Source organism: Engystomops pustulosus, chromosome 6 (assembly GCF_040894005.1).
Source record: "Engystomops pustulosus chromosome 6, aEngPut4.maternal, whole genome shotgun sequence".
Lineage (NCBI taxonomy): Eukaryota > Metazoa > Chordata > Amphibia > Anura > Leptodactylidae > Engystomops > Engystomops pustulosus.
This window is the reverse complement of record NC_092416.1, coordinates 67,834,707-67,860,311: the sequence shown is the minus strand read 5'-3', so window position 1 is coordinate 67,860,311 and position 25,605 is coordinate 67,834,707. Positions and strand designations below refer to the sequence as shown.

General features: G+C 43.8%; 1 protein-coding gene across 1 annotated transcript; it reads left to right on the top strand.

The window, feature by feature from the left end:
* The first annotated feature begins 433 nt into the window (after positions 1 to 433).
* On the top strand, positions 434 to 14,474 carry LOC140065768 (nicotinamide N-methyltransferase-like). The gene is made up of 3 exons (XM_072113341.1): positions 434 to 679; positions 8,595 to 8,802; positions 12,573 to 14,474. The coding sequence occupies exons 1-3, from the start codon at positions 529 to 531 to the stop codon at positions 13,003 to 13,005; spliced, it is 792 nt and encodes a 263-aa protein (XP_071969442.1). The 5' UTR covers positions 434 to 528; the 3' UTR covers positions 13,006 to 14,474.
* The last annotated feature ends 11,131 nt before the right edge of the window (positions 14,475 to 25,605 follow it).

Below are 25,605 nucleotides of genomic sequence, written 5' to 3'. Positions count from 1 at the left end.
TGATGGTCCTGCATCCAGGGACATCATTGATCAGATCTCCTGAAGTCCGGCTCATGATGTTAATCACATGGGAGGAGGAGTTCAGAGGCGGGAGAGCTTGACTCCAGTGTTAAATTCTCTGCCTCCCTGACTTTATACATTTAACTTCAAAGTTGATTTTCTGGATGATGCCACCAAGCTGGGTCATGAAAGAAACATGATCTAGAAGCTGTTTAACTGCTTGACAACATACTGGTAGCGGTTTAGTAGGACAATTTTAGATGACAGGTTCCCTCTGGTGGATGCAATAATACCCCCACCCAGAATCTTGAGTCACATTTCTTTTCATTTGCTTTCTGTGTGATTATAGGTTATTGTGCCTTAAGGATCAGAAATTGAAGATAACACTGCAAGTGTATATTTTATGTTTAGCATCACATGTGTTCTCATGACTGACTCGTGATGTGACAGGTGATCTTAAGAAACACAAGCAGCAGATAGATTCTAGAGGGAGAGGGAGTCAGTCCACCAAAGATACGAGATTGCGTAATGGATTCCACTGCCCGTAAACTTTATAATGTACATGGCTTCGATTCCAGACAACATTTAGAATATTACTTTTCAGATAAATCTGAAATGATCTTTGCGGAAGATTCTTTGATATTTCCAATGAAGACTCTTACAGAAACTTTCTCATTGGGTATGTATTTTTTTGTTTAATATTGTCTTTAACTTTATTCTTTTGTAAAAGAAGAATTGTTTCAGGCAAGTGTATTGTGGCATGTGTGTAATATGGATCTGTTACGAGGATCTGTATGATAATTCAGTATACATATACATGAACTGTATTAGCATGTGGTTATTTCATTAACACTATATAAAAACTGATCTATTTTTGTCCTATAGAAATAATATCCATAATTGTATATACTGATTAAACACTGATGCAATATAGATGAATCCATTTTCTCATATTGACTTTAACCCCTTAACGACCTGGCCTTTCCATTTTTCACTCCCCACCATCAAAAATCTATAACATTTTTTATTTTTACATGTAAAGAGCTCTGTCATGGCTTGTTTTCTGCGTAAGAAATTGCACTTGATAGTGGCGGTATTTAATATTCCATGCCGTATACTTGGAAGCAGAAAAAAAATCCAAATGCAGTGAAAGTGGTGAAAAACCGCATTTGTACTATTTCTTGAGGGCTTGGATTTTATGACTTTCACTGTGCGCCCCAAATGACATGTCTATTTTATTCTTTAGGTCAGTGCGATCACGAGGATAAAAAAATTCAAAAGGTTTTTTGTTTTCAAATCTCAATAAAAATAAAAAATAAATAAAGACATTTTTGGATTTTGCCATCTTGTTGCACTAATACATTTTACAAACTTTGGTGTACAGAGCTGTGGGTGGTTGTAATTTTTTTGCGACTTTTGATGATGTTTTCAATGCTTCTATTTTTAGGACTTTATGGACTTTTGATCACTTTTTATTGAATTGTTTATAAAAAATGTTAACTTCAGGCACTATTTTCAGTTACGGGGTTAGACACAATAAAAAAGTTAATCTATTTTAATAGATCAGGCGTTTTTGGGATGCGGTGATACCTAATATGTTTATGTTTTTTAATGTTTATTTATATTTGAATGACTTCTAGAGAAAAGGGGGTGATTTGAATTTTTAGGTTTTTTTAACCCCCTAGGGTTCTTTAACCCCTTATTTTACAATCTTACTCAGTTTTATTGCTGTTTTAGATCCTATCACTCAGTAATGGTCAGTGTAAAATTCCAGAGTGTGGGTGGGGACTCTCTAAGCAGTCACTTCATGATTCCTCTTGCTATGAGATGCTGTTGTAACATCCCTACCATGGCCTAGCCTTTCTTTGGGTGGCTGGAGTGAATTGGGGCCCAGAATACCCGGAGTGGCTGGCTTATATGGCCTTGGGCACACTATGGTCACGGTGCTTGGTATTGAGAACGGAGGACGGGCCTACAGCCTGGCAGGTCTCCAGCAGATGGTGTGTGTAAGAAAAGTGAAGGGAGAGGCTGATGTAATGAGTTTCTCCTTGGGGTAATGCCTGAAGTGTATATTGAGATCCCTGCATGATGAAGGATGGGGAGCCCATGATGGTGAACAGCCTGATCCAGGGATCATGCAGAGGCATGTTGTGCAAATCTTGCAGTTCTTTATTTGAACATCAACAGCAGGCAACAGTCTAACATTAACAGTAGGCTGGGAAGCTGGTAGGAGATAGATGTTCCTGCAGGAAGAGTTTCTCACAGCCGGGTAGTAACTTCATGCTGGGCTGCTAAAGATAAAGCCTAGTCCGGACAGTGGACCTCTGCTCTAGCTTAGTTTCCTGACTAGCTACAGGTGTCAGGCAGCTGGCATGAGATACCTCTTCCTCCTGGTAGTGTGACACTGACTTCAGAAGCACAGGCATGTGCTGCACTCTCCTCTGCTCCTGGAATACTCTGACCAAAACCATGTGCTACTTGCTCACCAGGGTTTTTTTATACTTCACAGGTTGCAGCACTCTTCAATAAGCTTCCACCTTGCTTTACAATAAGACAAAGGATATCATTGGTTAAGAACAAGAAACATCTTAACTCTTGCTCTCCCAGGCAGTGGTTTTCAGCTGCAATTACAAAGCTTACCTGGGCAGTAGCTTCTGAGTGAGTTGAGCAGGCTCCTACCTAGGCTATGCATTGGCATTGAATTGTGTGCTGACAATGTGCTTAGATTATCAGGGTTTCTCTACACTTTCATTTAACTTCAGAACATTCTACTAGTATCTGACTCTGCTACATCTCAGCTATAACACACACAGAGTGGAATATGTGTATTTGCCGCTACAGGTTTTTGATCCAATCAGACTCCAAAATAGTCAATTTTACCTACAATTTTTCTAAGCCACAAGAGATAAAAGATGAAACAACCCTCCCAAAATGTATAAACTATTTCTCCCGGATGTAGACTTTCCCCACATGTGAATATAAAATTTTGTATGAGTATGCAGCAGAAGGAAAGAGGGATGTTTGTCTTTTAGAAGCCAAATTTGGAAGAAATCTTTTACATATGTCAGGATGCATTTGGAAAACCCTAGTGTTACCAAAACAGGAGAATCCCAATAAATGACACAATTTTGAAAAGTACATCCCTTGGAGAATTTAGTAAGCTCTAAAATGAGCAGTTTCTCTTAGATGTGTAAGCCACTAGGGATAAGAGATGAAACAACCACCCAAAATGTGTAAGACTATTTTTCCCAAATGTAGAATTTCCCAACATGTAGATATAAAATTTTATATGGGTGCACAGTAGAGGGAAAGAGTAATGTTTAACTCTTAGAAGCCAGAAATCCTTTACATGCGTCAGGATGCATTAGGAGAGACCTAGTGGTATAAAACAGGGTACAACCTAAAAAGTGACCCCAATTTTGGAAAGTACACCCCTTGGAGAATTTAGTATGGTGTAGTATTTTGAACACAGAGGTGGTTTTCCAAATATGATGTGCAATAGATGCCCAAGATGGAAATTGCAATTAATTCTGAAAAGTTTGTTGTGTCCATTATGTGATGTCCAGTTTGTGCCCCTATGAAATGTCATTTCTCTGATTGGGAAGCCATGTTGCCTGACGTGAGAAAGATCCAACATGAAGTCCTAAACACTAGCTAAAAAATACAACAGGGCTCTGAATGATAAAGCCCATGTGTATTTGAGCAGAACTAGGAGAATTACAAAGGATGTGCTAATAATTTCAGAGGCTTAAAGGGGAAATAGAAAACCTAAAAAAAATAAAACCAAGTGACCCTATTTAGCAAAATACACCCCGCAAGGAAATAATCAAGGGGTATAGTGAGCAATTTGTTAACAGTTGTTACAATAATTCCCTTTACTGTAATGAATTCACAACAAAAGTGCTATTACTCAAGAGTTGTATGGTATATCTTGAAGCACTCCTTTATGCAGAGGCCAGGTTTGTCAGGGCAGGTCACACAGTGGTAAATAGTGTCCTTCCTAATCCCCCTTTTTAGAACAGCATATTTTCCTTGCTTTAGAAGCAATCTGGGGTATTCCAACGGGAAAATGTTGCTCTGGCACAACACGGGGGGACATCTAATCCAGAGGTACTGGGGCCCTGGTCTTTCTTGCCAATTATTAGTGCCTTAATCTTCACCTCTTGAAAATTGAGGAATGATACGGCATGACCTGCACATTGGAACAGTATGTAAGAGTTGTACAGTGCCATCTGTACAATGTACAAGGCCAGCTTTTTAATCCATTTCCTTGTTTTCCATAGGGCCCTGTGGTACTCTTGCAAAGCTTGTACATTTTGATTCCGTACCTTGCCTTCTTGCTGGACAGGTACTGGTGGAATTTTAACCTGCCTATGAAATGTACAAGTGACTCGTCTACACAGATGTTTTGTAAAGGGGTGTATGCCTCGACAAACTTTGTGCAAAACGGTCGAGGATTGGCCTAATTTTAATTTAATTTTATATAGACGGTCAAAAGATAGGTTGTTTTGAGGAGGGCATTGTGCATTATTGTTATGCAAAAATTTTAGAATTGCCTCAAAGCTTGGCTGTGTCATTACAGTGCAGTAAATTGGAGTACTGTAGAAAACATCAGTACTCCAATACTACCTAATCTCTGTTTTTTTAACAATACCCATGTGCGGCACAAGACCCCATATCCTCTCTACTGCATCTACAGGGGTCAACTAGAGAATGATGATGTGGGGTTTTGTGCAAAAAATTGTTTAGCATATAAATTTGTCTGTGACACCATGAGATTTATGAGGTCCTCAGAGAAAAAAGTATTTTAAAAAGTCTATTTCAGTGAGGCAATCAGTCTCAAAATGAATTCCTGAGCTGCCCACAAACTCAGCAGTTTGGGGCATAATTTTCAGGGGGTAGGGTCCATAAAGAATCATTTGCGGGTGGAGGAACATGTGCAGCGGTAATCCTGTGGCACCTTCTTGAGGCCCCCTCATCACCAGAGGAGAAGGAAAAATAAAGGAATGGAGCATCCTCCTCTTCAGAATCAGTCTCAGCAAGGAAGGCACAAGTCTCCTTTGCTGAAAAAGATCTTTGCGATGAATTGGACATTTTTATTGGGGTGGGGGGTGTTGTGTATAAATGTTGTGCTTTAACATGTGTAAACTTTATTTAAGAGAGTGTGCATGTTGTGCTTCAACATGTTTGGGGGGATAAAAGAATAAACCGTAACCACTAATACTTTTACTGCAGGAAAAAAAATTACAACAAAAAATGAGCAAATGCTGATCAGTAAAATGCTAATGATCAGTGCTCAGCTCTTGCAACACACATACAAGATGGGTTAAAAAACCCCTCTTTTTTACCACCAAGGAAAGCAACAAAAAAGGAGCAAATATTGATCAGTCATGCCCTCTAATGATTGGTTCTGTCCTAGACAGCACAAAGAATCATCCTGTGTTAATGCCTGGATGCCCTCTGGTGATGTATATTGCTGCTATTGGCTGGTTGCATCAATAGCAGCGATTCTAGATGGGGGGTGGGGTGGGGGAGGGTGTTATACGCAAAACCCCTCTGTACCACAATGCAATCTGGTGACTGACTGCTGAGAAGCCTCAAAGATGTTACTCTCTTTCAGTCAGATAGGCAGAGATTTCTAAATATTAACAATTGCCCTTTTTAGAGCACTTAGGTAAATATAAGAGGCTGCTGTGATTAGGGACTGGTGGGAATTGGAAATGATTACCCTTCATAGGGCACTGTGAAGAACTGCATTAGGCTCCTGCTACAGTGCTGGCACAATGTTGATATATTTTGCTGTTCCAGCATCATACAGTAATATCTTAAAGGCAAAATCTCAGTATAGTTGGCAGTACCAGCATCATACAGCAATATCTTAAAGGATCCATGTTAGCACTATTTGTACCTCCAATGGGAAAAACATGGTCCTTCTTCTCACTGCCCAGATAAGCTTTCCTCTTTGCGAGGTGTCTCCCCCACCTTCACATTCCCATGTTTCATATTGGAACCAGTGCAGCAAGGCACAAAACTTCCTAATGAAGGTCCAGTCATTGGTGGTGAAGTGCTGTTGGTCACTACTATGTCTCAATCTGGTGTTCTGGAGCTGGAACTAAACTATTGCCTGCTACTGTTACACAACATTTCCAGCATATCTAAAGTTAAATTCCTCCAAGTTGGTAAATCACATATGAAGTGTTGGGTGGGTAGGTCAAAGTTTCTCTGCAATGCAGATATGTGAAAAGCAGCAGGGTGTGAGTGGTGAAAATGCACACACACACCACGTACACCATGCAACTACGCAGGTTTGTGTGGTTGACCAGGATCCATTGCTCCAGTGGAATGGGAAGTTTTTTGTAAATAGTTCTATATTCTGTACACTTTTTTAGTAAGTTTCTTTTTTTGTGAATAGTTTCCGTAGATCCAGGGAGTTATTCTAGGGGTTGGGAGGAATTTTTCTCACAACTTTGGATGTTTGTCCAGACAGATGAGTTTTAGCAATGCCTGCTGCCATGGTGGTAGAGGCTTAGACAACTGAAGCAGTAGATGGAGCCTCAGTTTTACATGTTTTTTTTTCGGTTTGTCATCCACTGAAGCTCATGTTTTGTTTGCCATGGGCCTGATCAGATTATAGTTTGCTTGAGGAACTGACAGCATGGCATGGAAATGGCATAAGATTTGTCTGCTAAAAAGTTGCCTAAAAAAAATCCCCACAAAGAAGATCCTTTGAGGCAAGTAGCAGTAGCAAGCCACACTGTGTCTATGGGCTATGCTCGTTTTCAAGCTTCTGCATCGTCTGCTGTCTACCTAGGGCTTTGTGACCACCACCATGTAAGTGATTGCAGAAAGCAGCAGAATTCCACTTTGGTTTCATCTTCATCATGGTATAAGGTCCGCTGTCCACATCCTCTAATAGAAGCTGTTGGGCATTTGAGAACCATGTGGATGGCCCATGGATTCCCAGTAAGGAGAGATATCAGAGAATTAGGGAAAGCTCCACGACCTGTGACTGAGACACTCTTGCTGCTTTGAACGGGGTGAGGTGCAGTAGGTTTAAGACAATCCAATTAGGGACACTTTGGGATGTAATTGACCAATGCCTTAACTTTGCCTGGCTTTTCCATTCTGAAAATAAACACTTTATAATTCACTCTGCCAGGGAATATAATTTTCCAATTATATAGTGTTTTAACACCTTGCCGACCGAGGACGAACTATATGGAGGGTTGTATGGAGAGAGCTCACGAGCGGAGCTCTCTCCATACACAGCGGGTAATGGCTGTATAAAACAGCTAACACCCGCCTGTCACTGCCGCGGCCGGTGCTGGCACCGATCACGGCAGTTAACCTGTTAAGTGCCGCGGTCGAACCCGTCCGCAGCACCTAACTTACCTTTACATGGGCGCCGCCATCTTGGATGCCCGATCGCCGGCCCCCGGAACGTCATCGGAGGGCGGCGATTGGTTGCTATAGCAGCCTAGAGTCTCATTGAGACTCGTAGGCTTGCCAGGTGCAATGATTTTTAATAGCCACCAGAGGATAGGCTATTAAAAATCATTGTAAAATAGCTATATACTGCAATACAGTAGTATTGCAGTATATAGTATTAGCAATCGGACCCTGCAGGGTTAAATTACCCTGGAGGATCTAAAATAATGGTTAAAAAAATAAAAAAAAATTGTAAAAAAATTGTAAAAAAAGTAAAAGTTTAAATCACCCCCCTTTCCCTAGAACAAATATAAATATAAATAAGCAGTAAAAATCATAAACACATTAGGTATCATCGCGTCGCAAAATGTCCGATCTATCAAAATATATTAGGGATTTTTCCCAGCGTTTAACCGGTAACGGAAATTGGCGCCCAAAGTCGAAAATGCCGCTTTTTTGCCATTTTGAAAAATATAAAAAATTCTATAAAAAGTGATCAAAAGCCCATACAGTCCTAAAAATGAGAGCATTGAAAACATCATCAAAAGGCGCAAAAAATGACACCACCCACAGCTTCGTGCACTGAAGTATGAAAAAGTTATTAGTGCCAGAACATGGAAAAATGAAGAATTTTTTTTTTGTACGGAAGGTTTTAATTTTTTTAACTGTATGAAAACATTATAAAACCTGTACAAATTTGGTATCCTCGTGATCGTACCGAACCAAAGAATAAAATAGACATGTGATTTGGGGCGCTCAGTGAAAGCTGTAAAATCTAAGCCCACAAGAAAACGGTGCAAATGCATTTTTTCATCATTTTCACTACATTTTTTTCCTGCTTCCCAGTATATGGCATGGAAAAATAAATACAATCACTATGAAGTTCAATTTGTTACGCATAAAACAAGCCCAAACAGAGCTCTTTACATGGAAAAATAAAAAAGTTACAGATTTTTGAAGGTGGGGAGTGAAAAATGAAAATGCAAAAACAAAAAAGGGCCACGTCCCTAAGGGGTTAAAGAGTACCTGTCACCAGGTGTATCATTTTTAGCAGGGACAGGTTTCAATACCCTATGCAAGTAGAAATAGGCTTCTGTAACCTGTCTTTAGAGAAAATGAGGTCCCCGGTGAAAGGTTCCCTTTAAATGTTTCAATATTTTCTACAGGTCATATTAAGGGAGATATCTTGATAGACCTCAGCCTTGGTTCCATGATTCATCACCTGTATGCGGCCTGTGAGTTTTTCAAACACATCATAGTCCTGAAGGTCAATGATAGATGCATCCTGGAGCTGAAGAGATGGGTGGACACACGTACAGGAGCATTTCACTGGGGACATGCTGCACAACTTCATGCAGACATAAAAGGAAGCAGGTAAAATATTTGGCATAATATTAGAGGAAACCCATTGTTATTAAGTTTGTAGCTATTGTAAAATAGTTAAAATACACAAATAGTTTAGGAGGTTTATTGTTGAAGTCAGTAGCAAAACTTCAACTATATATTGCCCGGGATAGTAAATAGCTTAACAAAATAGAAATAAAAATATTTTTTCTGTCACAGTCTGTCTCAGTCCCTGCACAGCCTGTCTTTCAGTCATTTCCTGTCACAGCCAGCCAGTCAGTCAGTCAGTTCCTGTCACAGCCTGTCATTCAGTCAGTTCCTGTAACAGCCTGTCACTTGGTCAGTTCCTGTCACAGCCTGTCAGTCACTAAGTTCCTGTCACAGCCTGTCAGTCACTAAGTTCCTGTCACAGCCTGTCAGTCAGTCATTTCCTGTAACAGCCTGTCAGTCAGTCAGTTCCTGTCCCAGCCTGTCAGTCAGTCAGTTCCTGTCACAGCCTGTCAGTCAGTCAGTTCCTGTCACAGCCTGTCAGTCAGTCAGTTCCTGTCACAGCCTGTCAGTCAGTCAGTTCCTGTCACATCCTGTCAGTCAGTCAGTTCCTGTCACATCCTGTCAGTCAGTCAGTTCCTGTCACATCCTGTCAGTCAGTCAGTTCCAGTCAAAGCCTGTCTGTCAGTCCTCTATCACATATTGGGGCAGATTTATCAAGTGTCTGAAATTCAGAATATTTCCAATTGCCCATGGCCACCAATCACAGCTCCCCTTTAAAATATTCATGAGCACTGGAGAAATGAAAGCTGAGCTGTGATTGGTTGCCATGGGCAACTGGAAATATTCTGACTTTCAGACTGCTTGATAAATCTGCCCCATTGTCTCCTTTCCTGCAGCATGCCCCTTCCCATGTCTCCTTTCTTGCATCATACAATTCTCATACATTGTGCCGCCATATACCATATAATACATACAGCGTGCCGCCATATACCATATAATACATACAGCGTGCCACCATATACCATATAATTCATACAGCGTGCCGCCATATGCCGTATAATACATACAGTGTGCCCCCATATACCATATAATACATACAGCGTGCCGCCATATACCATATAATACATGCAGCGTGCCGCCATATACCATATAATACATACAGCGTGCCGCCATATACCGTATAATACATACAGTGTGCTGCCATATACTATATAATACATACAGCGTGCCGCCATATACCATATAATACATACAGCGTGCCCCCATATACCATATAATACATACAGCGTGCCCCCATATACCATATAATACATACAGTGTGCCACCATATACCATATAATACACACAGCGTGCAGCCATATACCATATAATACATACAGCATGCCGCCATATACCATATAATACACACAGCGTGCAGCCATATACCATATAATACATACAGCATGCCACCATATACCATATAATACATACAGCGTGCCCCCATATACCATATAATACATACAGTGTGCCGCCATACACCATATAATACATACAGCGTGCCGCCATATACCATATAATACACACAGCGTGCAGCCATATACCATATAATACACACAGCGTGCGGCCATATACCATATAATACATACAGCGTGCGGCCATATACCGTATAATACATACAGTGTGCCTCCATATACCATATAATACATACAGTGTGCCGCCATATACCATATAATACATACAGCATGCCCCCATATACCATATAATACATACATTGTGCAGCCATATACCATATAATACATACAGCGTGCCCCCATATACCATATAATACATACAGCGTGCCGCCATATACCATATAATACATACAGCGTGCCCCCATATACCATATAATACATACAGCGTGCCCCCATATACCATATAATACATACAGCGTGCAGCCATATACCATATAATACATACAGCGTGCCCCCTTATACCATATAATACATACAGCGTGCCCCCATATACCATATAATACATACAGCGTGCCCCCATATACCATATAATACATACAGTGTGCCACCATATACCATATAATACACACAGCGTGCAGCCATATACCATATAATACATACAGCATGCCGCCATATACCATATAATACACACAGCGTGCAGCCATATACCATATAATACATACAGCATGCCACCATATACCATATAATACATACAGCGTGCCCCCATATACCATATAATACATACAGCGTGCCGCCATACACCATATAATACATACAGCGTGCCGCCATATACCATATAATACACACAGCGTGCAGCCATATACCATATAATACACACAGCGTGCGGCCATATACCATATAATACATACAGCGTGCGGCCATATACCGTATAATACATACAGTGTGCCTCCATATACCATATAATACATACAGTGTGCCGCCATATACCATATAATACATACAGCATGCCACCATATACCAGACAATACATACAGCATGCCCCCATATACCATATAATACATACATTGTGCAGCCATATACCATATAATACATACAGCGTGCCCCCATATACCATATAATACATACAGCGTGCCCCCATATACCATATAATACATACAGCGTGCCACCATATACCATATAATACATACAGCGTGCCGCCATATACCATATAATACATACAGTGTGCCACCATATACCATATGATACATACAGCATGCCCCTATATGCCATATAATACATACAGCATGCCCCCATATACCATATAATACATACAGTGTGCCGCCATATACCACATAATACAAACAGCGTGCTGCCATATACCATATAATACACACAGCGTGCAGCCACATACCATATATTACATACAGCATGCTGCCATATACCATATAATACATACAGTGTGCCCCCATATACCGTATAATACATACAGTGTGCCGCCATATACCATATAATACAAACAGCGTGCCGCCATATACCATATAATACACACAGCGTGCAGCCACATACCATATATTACATACAGCATGCTGCCATATACCATATAATACATACAGTGTGCCCCCATATACCGTATAATACATACAGTGTGCCCCCATATACCGTATAATACATACAGTGTGCCTCCATATACCATATAATACATACAGCGTGCCGCCATATACCATATAATACACACAGCGTGCAGCCATATACCATATAATACACACTGCGTGCAGCCATATACCATATAATACGGAGCGGGAGGGGAGGCAACGACCAGCGCGGACATTGGGCTGGGATAGGGACTGGTACCTGTGCCGGGCGGTCAGATGTGATAGGCGGGCCTCAGGGGTGGAAGTGTTGGCCGGCGCTCAGGTACATGTGCCGGCCGCGCGCATGTTGAATGGCTGGGCGGGCCGCTGGGGGAAGTATCCGCCCACGCGTTGGCACCTGTGCCGGGTGTTTGGATTTGATAGGCGGGCCGCTGGGGGAAGTGTCGGCCTGCACGCTGGTACAGGTGCCGGCCGCCGGCGGGTAAATGTGATGGGCGGCGGTATTGTTGGGGGGGGGGGGCGGTAAGATGTGCCGGCTGGAACACTTGCCAGTGGGCGGGAGCCGACTCCGCCCCCTAGTCTAGCAGGAGTTGCGCCGCCTGAGGCGGGAATCTCAACTAGCCTCATGGCAGGTGCGCCCCTGTATACATACACTCAGCTTTATATATTCTAGAGGGTTCAACATTATGATGATTATTTTTGAGTCAATCCATGCATAATAAAAGCCAATAATCCAAAGCTATGTGAAGATGCTGAGCTTTCATTCTAGTGGGATAATAACTTTCCTTATTTTTTCTATTTAAATTAGTGACCAGTTAGAAGATAAAGAAGGAAAAGTGAGATCAGCGCTGCAACATGTTGTGAAATGTGACCTGAAGAAAGAAAATATGACAGAACCATTGGTCCTACCGCTGGCAGATTGTGTCATTAGTTTTTTGCTCCTTGAAAGTATCAGCAAAGACCAAGATGATTATATCAGATATATCAGGAAGTTCTCAAGGTTGCTGAAACCTGGAGGACACCTCATGTTAATTGGGGTTACTAATACAACTTATTATACAGTTGGGGGAGACAAGTACCTTACTTTCAGCTACGATGAAAATTATATCAGGAATGTTCTGGTTGGAGAAGGCTTTATAATCGATTCCTGTAAGGTTAAAAAGAGAACAGTTGTGAGTGACCTCACTGACTATAAGACAGTCATATTCTTTACAGCTCATAAAATAACCAGGGCAGAGTAGAAACTTAAAGATAATTTGTCAACTGCATCAATTGGCATGAACTGATCACAAGGCAACATCTATCTTACACAGTTCTTCTACCACTATACCTCAAGTGGTTTTGTTGTGGAGCCATATGCTTTCTGTGAGCATGTTACTGCTGAATCCCCCACAGGGTTCAGTAGGGACTTTCCCAGGAATTAAATGTGAGGACAGTGAGTGGTCAAATGCATCCACCTAAAGATAGTGTTTGGCTGCACAACAAATTCAATGTAGTTATAGTAGTACAGTAAAGAACAGACTGGTACATCACATTCAAACATATTGCTGTAACAAACCTTTTCGCTACTCATAACCAATACAGAGGACATTAGAGCAGTTATTTTATGTATAAAGCATTTGGGATAGGGTATAAAGTGTACTATTACCTTCAGCAGAATGTCCTTGCATGTATGTCTCAGCTTGTCTCCCACTCAGTTACTCTCTCTATAATTGTCTTTTTTTTAGCTATTAGTTTTTAAAGGTCTATCTTGGGAAACAAGACAGATTTTGCTTAGAAATCAGATTACACGAGAAGTTAAAAATATTGCCATCTTCTCTCTGCTCTAAGTAATATTACAGCAATGTAAAAAAATGTAACACGTCCATAGAAGTCTGAGGACAAAGAATGGCCTACATACAGTGTTGTCCATCATATATGGCTGTTTTTTGCGGTTGGTTGCCCAAGAGACCAGGTCACATGGGTGCCAGCCCACCCTATTTTTTTGCACATAGGGACAGTTATCGGTGGCATATGGGTTACATACGGTTGACACAAAGGGGTTATTTATCATTATATGGCTCTTTGGGAGAGTTATATGTCTATTTTTGTAACTCCACTGCCCATCAGATTCATTAAAGTGGCTTTGGCCCTTTAATTAATGTTTTTATGATCTACTTTAATTCTGGGATTTTTTATTTTAAAGTTTTTTTTTAATAAAGTCTTAAAACACATAAAAAGCCCCAGCACATTCACCAGCAGGGGACTGGACTAACTGTGAAACTTTTTATGTGACTTTTTGCAAACTCATGAATCTGGCACTAGCAGTAGTTCTATCTTTACACCAGATTAATGAAGAGGTGTAAATAGTCTTGGGAGAATTTTTAAAAGTAAAAATCTCAATGCAACTTTTTTGACACTTTACAAATAAAAAAGCCCAGGAAAACCAATGATAAATAACCCCCACAGCCTGTTTTGCAACAGGAATCTGTTCATGGTTACACAGGTGCACAGCTCGTTATATCACAAAGCTCTGATTACTCTCTATGATATAACGAGCAGTGCAGCTGTTTTTCCATGGTCAGATTTCTGTCCACTGGAAATAAACAATGAAGCTTCTTAGAGAATAACAGCAAGAAGAGATTTAGAAACCGTGAGGAATTGATACAGAAAGTATATTGTAAAATTGTATAATTTTTCATCATACAAACAATAAAATGTATTGCCAAAATGGGACTACCCTTTTAATGTTTCTTAATTTTTTTTCCAAGTGTCTCCTGAAGATGTATCTTAACCACATCATGTGTAGAAATGTGCTGAGACTGAGACTTTGGGGCAGATTTACTTACCCGTTCCATTCGCGATCCAGCGGTGCGTTCTCTGAACAGGATTCGGGTCCGGACGAGATTTATGAAGGTAGTTCCTCCGCCGTCCACCAGGTGGCGCTGCTGCGCTGAAAAGCATCGGAACGCGCCGGAATACACTGAGCTGGACCAGGTGAAGGTAAGCTCTTCCCAAGCGACACATTTTCGGTTTTTAAAAGCGGCGGTTTTTCCGAATACGTCGGGTTTTCGTTCGGCCACGCCCCCCGATTTCCGTCGCGTGCATGCCAGTGCCGATGCGCCACAATCCGATCGCGTGCGCCAAAATCCCGGGGCAATTCAGGTACAATCGGCGCAAATCGGAAATATTCGGGTAACACGTCGGGAAAACGTGAATCGGGCCCTTAGTAAATGACCCCCTTTATGTACTGTATTAACAAAAATCAATAAATGCATAAAGGACTGAGTGTTATTGAACATTAGGCACCAGTTCAGTGTTATGCATCCTTTCTGCACTTTAGTGGCTGTCTGATATAGACAGGTAGGCAGACACTTTTAGGAATGTAGGTAGTTGAGGAGCAATATGTATTATTTCTGACCTCCAGATGTTGGCAAAGCTGCAAGTGACCTACCCTAGGGTTGTTCACTTTTAGCAAATAATTGATATGGATTGTTCAATAGCAGATCCCCATTAGGGAGTTATAGGCGTTGGTCCAGAGCCTAGGCTCCTGGGGGGTGCCACAACACTCACAGCACAAAAAAATGTCAGGTTAGTGTATTTATACAAAATATGTAAGCTGTAAGTGCATTACATGTGTATGTGTGTGTGTGAAAAGTATGAATGTAAATATAGTTAGGTGTATGTATGTGATAGTATATGTTAGTGTGTATAGAGAGGTGTATGTGTGTGTGTGGAGAGTATGAATGTGAGCTGTATGTTTGATTGTATAGTGATTGAACTGAAATGACTGAAATGGTCTTGAAGGAGTTCCCAGAGATCCTTAACAAATTTTGCCCTTTTTACTTAACTTTGCTGTCCAGTTCACCCCAAACCATCTCAATTGGGTTCAGGTCTGGTGACTGTGGAGGCCAGGTCATCTGGTGTAGCACCCCATCACTCTCCTTCTTGGTAAAATAGCTCTTACACAGCCTTGCGGTGTGTTCAGAGTCATTGTCCATTGTTGAAAACTAAATGATGGTCCAACCAGGGGCGTTGCTAGGGTGGTAAAAGATCCGGGGCACGGGCCCCAATGCATATGCATTGCACTTTGAGTAATGCCCCCTCCTGTACATAACCCCCTCACATGTGGTTGTGCCAATAACAAGGTTACTTCTGGTATATACAGCTACAGAGAACAAAGGAGAAATCCCCATCACCACATCTTATGTTCCTCATTGTCCCTACATCTTGGTTCCCTGGCAGTGTTATCCTGCTGCCGCCCCTAACAATCTCCCCAAATACTGTAAGGCTGCGCTCACACTTTGTCTTGCATTTAAACAAAACCAGGTGCGTGTTACCCATCACATGTGTATTACCAGAAACACAAATAAGATCAAACCGAGGCCTCTCCTAGTGACATGTGTGAACACACTCCAAGAAATGTCCCCCACACAGCCCCCCCCCCATAAGTAATGTGCCTCACACAGCCCCCCAGTAAGTAATGTGCCTCACACAGCCCCCCAGTAAGTAATGTGCCTCACACACAGCCCCCCAGTAAGTAATGTGCCTCACACAGCCCCCCAGTAAGTAATGTGCCTCACACAGCCCCCCCAGTAAGTAATGTGCCTCACACAGACCCCCAGTAAATAATGTGCCTCACACAGCCCCCCAGTAAATAATGTGCCTCACACAGCCCCCCCATAAGTAATGTCCTCACACAGCCCCCCAGTAAGTAATGTCCTCACACAGCCCCCTAGTAAGTAATGTGCCTCACACTGCCCCCAGTAAGTAATGTGCCTCACACAGCCCCCCAGTAAGTAATGTGCCTCACACAGCCCCCCCAGTAAGTAATGTCCTCACACAGCCCCCTAGTAAGTAATGTCCTCACACAGCCCCCCAGTAAGTAATGTGCCTCAAACAGCCCCCCAGTAAGTAATGTCCTCACACACAGCCCCCAGTAAATAATGTGCCTCACACACAGCTCCCCCAGTAAGTAATGTGCCTCACACTGCCCCCAGTAAGTAATGTCCTCACACAGCCCCCTAGTAAGTAATGTGCCTCACACAGCCCCCCAGTAAGTAATGTGCCTCACACAGCCCCCCCAGTAAGTAATGTCCTCACACAGCCCCCTAGTAAGTAATGTCCTCACACAGCCCCCCAGTAAGTAATGTGCCTCAAACAGCCCCCCAGTAAGTAATGTCCTCACACACAGCCCCCAGTAAATAATGTGCCTCACACACAGCTCCCCCAGTAAGTAATGTGCCTCACACTGCCCCCAGTAAGTAATGTGCCTCACACAGTCCCCCCAGTAAGTAATGTGCCTCACACAGACCCCAGTAAGTAATGTGCCTCACACTGCCCCCAGTAAGTAATGTCCCCCACACAGCCCCCCCCCCATAAGTAATGTCCTCACACAGCCCCCCAGTAAATAATGTGCCTCACACAGCCCCCCAGTAAATAATGTGCCTCACACAGCCTCCCCAGTAAGTAATGTGCCTCACACAGCCCCCCAGTAAGTAATGTGCCTCACACAGTCCCCCCAGTAAGTAATGTGCCTCACACAGACCCCAGTAAGTAATGTGCCTCACACTGCCCCCAGTAAGTAATGTCCCCCACACAGCCCCCCCCAATAAGTAATGTCCTCACACAGCCCCCCAGTAAATAAAGTGCCTCACACAGTCCCCCCAGTAAGTAATGTGCCTCACACAGCCTCCCCAGTAAGTAATGTGCCTCACACAGCCCCCCAGTAAGTAATGTGCCTCACACAGTCCCCCCAGTAAGTAATGTGCCTCACACAGACACCAGTAAGTAATGTCCTCACACACAGCCCCCCAGTAAGTAATGTGCCTCACACAGTCCCCCCAGTAAGTAATGTGCCTCACACACAGCCCCCCAGTAAATAATGTGCCTCACACAGTCCCCTCAGTAAATAATGTGCCTCACACAGTCCCCCCAGTAAATAATGTGCCTCACACAGTCCCCCCAGTAAATAATGTGACCACAAAGCCCCCCAGTAAAAAATGTGCCTCACAAAGCCCCCCAGTAAACAATGTGCCTCACACAGTCCCCCCAGTAAACAATGTGCCTCACACAGTCCCCCCAGTAAGTAATGTGCCTCACACAGCCCCGCCAGTAAGTAATGTGCCTCACACAGCCCCCAAGAAAATAATGTGCCTCACACAGTCCCCTCAGTAAATAATGTGCCTCACACAGTCCCCCCAGTAAATAATGTGCCTCACACAGTCCCCCCAGTAAATAATGTGACCACAAAGCCCCCCAGTAAATAATGTGCCTCACAAAGCCCCCCAGTAAACAATGTGCCTCACACAGTCCCCCCAGTAAACAATGTGCCTCACACAGTCCCCCCAGTAAGTAATGTGCCTCACACAGCCCCCCCAGTAAGTAATGTGCCTCACACAGCCCCCAAGAAAATAATGTGCCTCACACAGCCCCCCAGTAAATAATGTGCCTCACACAGTCCCCCCAGTAAGTAATGTGCCTCACACAGCCCCCCAGTAAATAATGTGCCTCACACAGCCCCCCAGTAAATAATGTGCCTCACACAGCCCCCCAGGAAATAATGTGCCTCACACAGTCCCCCCAGTAAATAATGTGCCTCACACAGCCCCCCAGTAAGTAATATGCCTCACACAGTCCCCCCAGTAAATAATGTGTCTCACACAGCCCCCCAGGAAATAATGTGCCTCACACAGCCCCCCAGGAAATAATGTGCCTCACACAGTCCCCCCAGTAAATAATGTGCCTCACACAGCCCCCCCATAAGTAATGTCCTCACACAGCCCCCCAGTAAATAATGTGCCTCACACAGTCCCCCCAGTAAGTAATGTGCCTCACACAGCCCCCCAGTAAGTAATGTCCTCACACAGCCCCCCAGTAAGTAATGTCCTCACACAGCCCCCTAGTAAGTAATGTCCTCACACAGCCTCCCCAGTAAGTAATGTGCCTCACACAGCCCCCCAGTAAGTAATGTCCTCACACAGCCCCCTAGTAAGTAATGTGCCTCACACACAGCTCCCCCAGTAAGTAATGTGCCTCACACTGCCCCCAGTAAGTAATGTGCCTCACACAGTCCCCCCAGTAAGTAATGTGCCTCACACAGACCCCAGTAAGTAATGTGCCTCACACTGCCCCCAGTAAGTAATGTCCCCCACACAGCCCCCCCATAAGTAATGTCCTCACACAGCCCCCCAGTAAATAATGTGCCTCACACAGCCCCCCAGTAAATAATGTGCCTCACACAGTCCCCCCAGTAAGTAATGTGCCTCACACAGCCTCCCCAGTAAGTAATGTGCCTCACACAGCCCCCCAGTAAGTAATGTGCCTCACACAGTCCCCCCAGTAAGTAATGTGCCTCACACAGACCCCAGTAAGTAATGTGCCTCACACTGCCCCCAGTAAGTAATGTCCCCCACACAGCCCCCCCATAAGTAATGTCCTCACACAGCCCCCCAGTAAATAATGTGCCTCACACAGTCCCCCCAGTAAGTAATGTGCCTCACATAGCCTCCCCAGTAAGTAATGTGCCTCACACAGCCCCCCAGTAAGTAATGTGCCTCACACAGTCCCCCCAGTAAGTAATGTGCCTCACATAGACACCAGTAAGTAATGTGCCTCACACAGCCCCCCAGTAAGTAATGTCCTCACACACAGCCCCCCAGTAAGTAATGTGCCTCACACAGTCCCCCCAGTAAGTAATGTGCCTCACACACAGCCCCCCAGTACATAATGTGCCTCACACAGTCCCCTCAGTAAATAATGTGCCTCACATAGCCCCCCCAGTAAATAATGTACCTCACACAGTCCCCCCAGTAAATAATGTGACCACAAAGCCCCCCAGTAAATAATGTGCCTCACAAAGCCCCCCAGTAAACAATGTGCCTCACACAGTCCCCCCAGTAAACAATGTGCCTCACACAGTCCCCCCAGTAAGTAATGTGCCTCACACAGCCCCCCCAGTAAGTAATGTGCCTCACACAGCCCCCAAGAAAATAATGTGCCTCACACAGCCCCCCAGTAAATAATGTGCCTCACACAGTCCCCCCAGTAAGTAATGTGCCTCACACAGCCCCCCAGTAAATAATGTGCCTCACACAGCCCCCCAGTAAATAATGTGCCTCACACAGCCCCCCAGGAAATAATGTGCCTCACACAGTCCCCCCAGTAAATAATGTGCCTCACACAGCCCCCCAGTAAGTAATATGCCTCACACAGTCCCCCCAGTAAATAATGTGTCTCACACAGCCCCCCAGGAAATAATGTGCCTCACACAGCCCCCCAGTAAGTAATGTGCCTCACACAGCCCCCCCAGTAAATAATGTGCCTCACACAGCCCCCCAGGAAATAATGTGCCCCACACAGCCCCCCAGTAAGTAATGTGCCTCACACAGCCCCCTAGTAAATAATGTGCCACACACAGCCCCCCCAGTAAATAATGTGCCTCACACAGCCCCCCAGGAAATAATGTGCCTCACACAGCCCCCCAGTAAATAATGTGCCTCACACAGTCCCCCAGTAAATAATGTGCCTCACACAGCCCCCCAGTAAGTAATGTGCCTCACACAGCCCCCCAGTAAATAATGTGCCTCACACAGCCCCCCAGTAAATAATGTGCCCCACACAGCCCCCCAGTAAATAATGTGCCTCACACAGCCCCCCAGTAAATAATGTGCCCCACACAGCCCCCCAGTAAATAATGTGCCTCACACAGCCCCCCAGTAAATAATGTGCCTCACACAGCCCCCCAGTAAATAATGTGCCTCACACAGCCCCCCAGGAAATAATGTGCCCCACAATGTTTTCCCTCTTCCCTAGTCACTGTCATGTTTCTCACCTCACTGATGCAGCTCTCTCTCTTTCTGTGCGCTGCTTTCCCCTGCAGGTCATGTGATCATTACATCATCACAGGTCCTTGAGCCTCTGGAACTCCCGGAGGCTAGGTCCTTGCAGGGGAAAGCAGCGCCTGCACTCGTTCTCATCACGATCTGAGGACACAGATCGTGATGAGAACGAGAGGGAAGGAATCTCCCGGGCAGCGGGGCAGATGATCTGCTGACCCGAGGAGATTCGGGGCACTGGCCAAAAGATCCGGGGCACGAGCCCCGGATCTTTTGACCTAGCGACGCCCCTGGGTCCAACTACACGCAAACTGGATGGGATAGCAGCTGCTGTAAGATGCTGTGGTAACCATGCTGGTTCAGTTTGCCTTAAATTTTAATTAATCCCCAACAGTGTCACCAGCAAAGCACCTCCACACTATCACACCACCTCCTCCTCCATGCTTCACGGTGGGAACCAGTCATGTAGAGTCCATTTGTTCACCTTTTCTGCGTTGCACAAAGACATGCTGGATAGAATCAAAGATCTCAAATTTGGACTCATCAGACCAAAGCACAGATTTCCGCTGGTCCATTCATGTCCATTCCTTGTGTTCTTTAGCCCAAACAAGTCTCTTGTGCTTGTTGTCTGTCCTTAGCAGTGGTTTCCTAGCAGCTATTTTACCATGAAGGCTGCTGCACACAGTCTCCTTTTAACATTAGTTGTTGAGCTGTGTCTGCTGCTAGAACTCTGTGTGGCAGTGACCTGGTCTCTAATCTGAGCTGCTGTTAACCTGTGATTTCTGAGGCTGGTGACTCGGATGAACTTATCCTCCGCAGCAGAGGTGACTCTTGGTCATCCTTACCTGGGGCTGTCCCCATGTGGTACAGTTTCTTTGTAGCACTTAATGGTTTTGCCACTGCACTTGGGGACACTTTCAAAGTTTTCCCAAGTAATGACGGGCACTCATTTTTCTTTACTTAGCTGTGTATCCACCTGACTTCTGCACAACACAACTGATGGTCCCAAACCCATTTATAAGGCAAGACACCCCACTTATAAAACCTGACAGGGCACCTGCAATGTGAAAACCTCTTCTGGTGACCACCTCTTGAAGCTCATCAACTGAATGCCAGGAGTGTGCAAAGCAGTAAACACACCAGTACATCAAGTAGCCAGGTTAGTTGTAATCCTGGTGGGTTCACCTCAAAGACGTAACAACACGAGTACAAATGGTTAAGTAAAATATAAAATTTAACTTTTAAAATACCAAATATAAAAAAGTCAGACAAAATGGGACTCATTTACTAAGGGTGAACGGACCGCGATTCCGATGGGTTTCCCGAATATTTCCATTTTGCCCTGAATTTCCCCAGATTTTTGGCGCACGCGATCTGATTGTGGCGCATCGGCGCCGGCTTGCATGTGACAGAAACGGGGGGGCGTGGTCATTGGACAACCCAACGCATTCGGACAAACCGCAGAATTTAAAAACGGAATTGTGTCGCAAGATCAAGCACTCACATGCACCAGGAAGAAGAAGGTGAACTCTGGCGGACCTCAGCGCAGAAGCGACACATGCAGGCGCACGACCATAGTGAATCGCGGCAGACCTGAATCCTCGTCTAACAACGCACCGCGGGATCGCAACAGGACCGGGTAAGTAAATCTGCCCCAGTGACTCTATAAAGAATATGCAAGATATACAATATACTTACACCCTCAGAAGGGTATGTTTAAAGGCCCAAACATGATCAGCCTGCAAAAATTGCAGTAACTCGTTCAATGTGCATAATAAAAAGTAGACAATGCAGAATACACATGTAGATATTCACCAATATCGGCAAATCAGTTTTTTGATATAACAGGTAAAAAACTGTAGTACTATATTACCAAATATAACAGCACGGTAAGGGTGAAATAAGAATACCTGTTGATTTCTCAATAAAACATATAAAGGGGGTGTGCAGAGTCGCAGGAAGGAATGGTGCCATTCCGAGTATAAACATAGCATGCAATAAGAGCTAAGCCAATTCCTATTATAGCCTTCATATGTGACAGGAACCCAATTACACCCTAGTGCCTAGCTTGGGGCCAAAGCCCTAAATGACCCTTACCCCGATGGGAACCTGTCCCTATACAAAGGGAAAGGGGTGCTATCCCTACTTACACTAGAGTGTCATATATGACACTATAAAGGGATGATGTGCAGTGGTGCCCTTAACACAGCATGGTAAGAGACATAGGAAAGCCCCTTCCACACTGGCGTTTTTCACGCGCGAGTTCTGCGCGTGCATTTGACGCGCAGAACTTGCATTGCACTCTGTCCCATTGTATTCAATGGGTCTTTCTTCATTAGCGTTGGTATTCACGCGCGTGCTTGCGTTCGTTTTCACGCGCGTCAAAATCGCAGCATGCTCTACTTTTGCGTGTCACGCGCGTTTTTCACGCCCCATTCAAGTCTATGGAGATGCATCAAGAACGCATTGCACTCGCAATCATTGCAAGTGCAATGCGAGTGCAATGCGTTTTAAACGTAAGGGTTGCTAGGTGACCAGAATAACAGTATTTCCCCTGCTCGAGAACGATCATTTAATTAAAAAAACACAATGAAGAACAGTGAAGAATAGAATAAAACCAGTGAACACAGTGAACACAGTGAACACAGGATCATTTAAGAGAAAAACACAGTGCAGAACACAGTGCAGAATAGATTACAGATGTTCGGCACATCTGCTTACTTGTCGGGAGATACGCGCGGAACGGTGCGCCCAAAATAGCATGTGAAGAACAATATATATGTGTGAAGAACACATTGCAGATGTATTTAAACATCTGCAATTTGTTCTTCACACACATATATATTGTTCTTCACATGCTATTTTGGGCGCACCGTTCCGCGCGTATCTCCCGACAAGTAAGCAGATGTGCCGAACATCTGTAATCTATTCTGCACTGTGTTCTGCACTGTGTTTTTCTCTTAAATGATCCTGTGTTCACTGTGTTCACTGTTTTTATTCTATTCTTCACTGTTCTTCACATCTGCTAACTTGTCGGGAGATAATATACACGGGGAACAGTGAAGAATAGATCGCAGATGTTTGCAACTTATCAGAAGACATTATTTTTCAATTAAATAACACATTTTAATCCCAAACCATGGTCCCTTTGAAAAATGCTCGAGTCTCCCATTGACTCGCGCGTGAAAAACGCGCCGAAAACGCAAAAAAAACGCTAACAACATGCGCATGAAAAACGCAAAAACGCTAATTACTCCAAGGTAAAATGGAACAAAAACGCAGCCAAAAACGTCAGTTTTTCACGCATTGCACCCTGACGTGAAACGCAACGCTAGTGTGGAAGGGGCCTAACTCTTGCCCCAATCGGGGTTTTAAACAATCAGTCAAGATTCCGTACAGTGTGTGAAAGGAGTGTACCCAACTCCAAGGTTCAATGCTAGTCCTTATATGTCCCGGAATAAGGGGGGAATGTGGCCAAATCCCAGATTCAATATTGGTCCTTATAGGTCCCTACATGGCATGTTTCGTCTGTCTTTACCAGGCTCATCAGGGGAGTATCTTTAAGACCTCTTGGGAAACACAACAAATGGGGGATACAATGCGTGAAAAAGTAGGATCTTTGCACAGCGAATAGTTAGTTTAAGATAATTTCCGTATGGTCTTAACAGTTTTTCAAAAGTACAAGGTGTATGCAGTTTAGATCAAGGGTTCAAAAGCAGGCATAAAATTTATATATGTAGGGATCGCATAATTAGCAAAGCTAAGTGCCCAAAATAAATTAAAAAAGACTAAGGCTCCTTTCACACTTGCGTTTTTCACGCGCGTTTCTGCGCGTGCTTTTGACGCGCAGAACTTGCATTGAACTCTGACCCATTGTAACCAATGGGTCTTTTCAGACTTGCATTTTTTTTCACGCGCACACGCGTGTTTTTTTTAACGCGCGTTTAAATCTCGACATGCTCTACTTTTGCAAGTCAGGCGCGTGAAAAACGCACCATACAAGTCTATGGAGATGCATCAAAAACGCATTGCACTCTGAGACACACGCAAGTGCAATGCAAGTGCAAAGCGTTTTTCACGCATCAATTGCCATAGAAAAGATAGAGCTCAGTCCTGAGTCCATTTCACACGCATTTTCTGCGCGTGAAAAACGCATTGAAATTGCTTTGAAATTGCATTGAAAACGCGTGTGAAAAACTGAGACACTGAACAAACTCTGACTGAAAACTGATTGCACTCTGATGCACATTTTGCTCAGGACTGAGCTCTATCTTTCCTATGGCAATTGATGCGTGAAAAACGCATTGCACTTGCATTGCACTTGCATGTGTCTCAGAGTGCAATGCATTTTTGATGCATCTCCATAGACTTGTATGGTGCGTTTTTCACGCGTGACTTGCAAAAGTAGAGCATGCCGAGATTTAAACGCACGTTAAAAAAAAGCGCGTCTGTGTGTGAAAAAAAATGCAAGTCTGAAAAGACCTATTGATTACAATGGGTCAGAGTGCAATGCAAGTTCTGCGTGTCAAAAGCACGTGCAGAAAACGCGCGTGAAAAACGCAAGTGTGAAAGGGGCCTTACACATCTTCTTTTTATTGATTTTTGGCACTTAGCCCAGGTTTGCTAATTATGCGATCCTTACATACAAAGGTTAATAGTACCACGTGTGCGTCGGGTGCGGGTACATGGAGAGGGCTCACGGGCTGAGCCGTCTCCATAGTCGGTAAGCCTTTGCTGCATATTACCGAAGATCAGCGCTCCCCGTGAGGTCATCATGGAGTGGAGATCCGTCGCCATGATAGCCCCGCCATGATAGTCTTCCTAAGACTGGAGGCTCTCTTTTTAACCCATTCATTACAATGTGATAATTGCACATTGTAACGAATGAGGAAGAAAATCCCCATATACTGCCATACTGTAGTATGGCAGTATATGGTAGGATCGATCAGACAACCTAGGGTTAGGGTTAAAGTACCCTATTACAATAAAAAAACCATAAAAATTAAAATCACCCCTTTTCCCTAT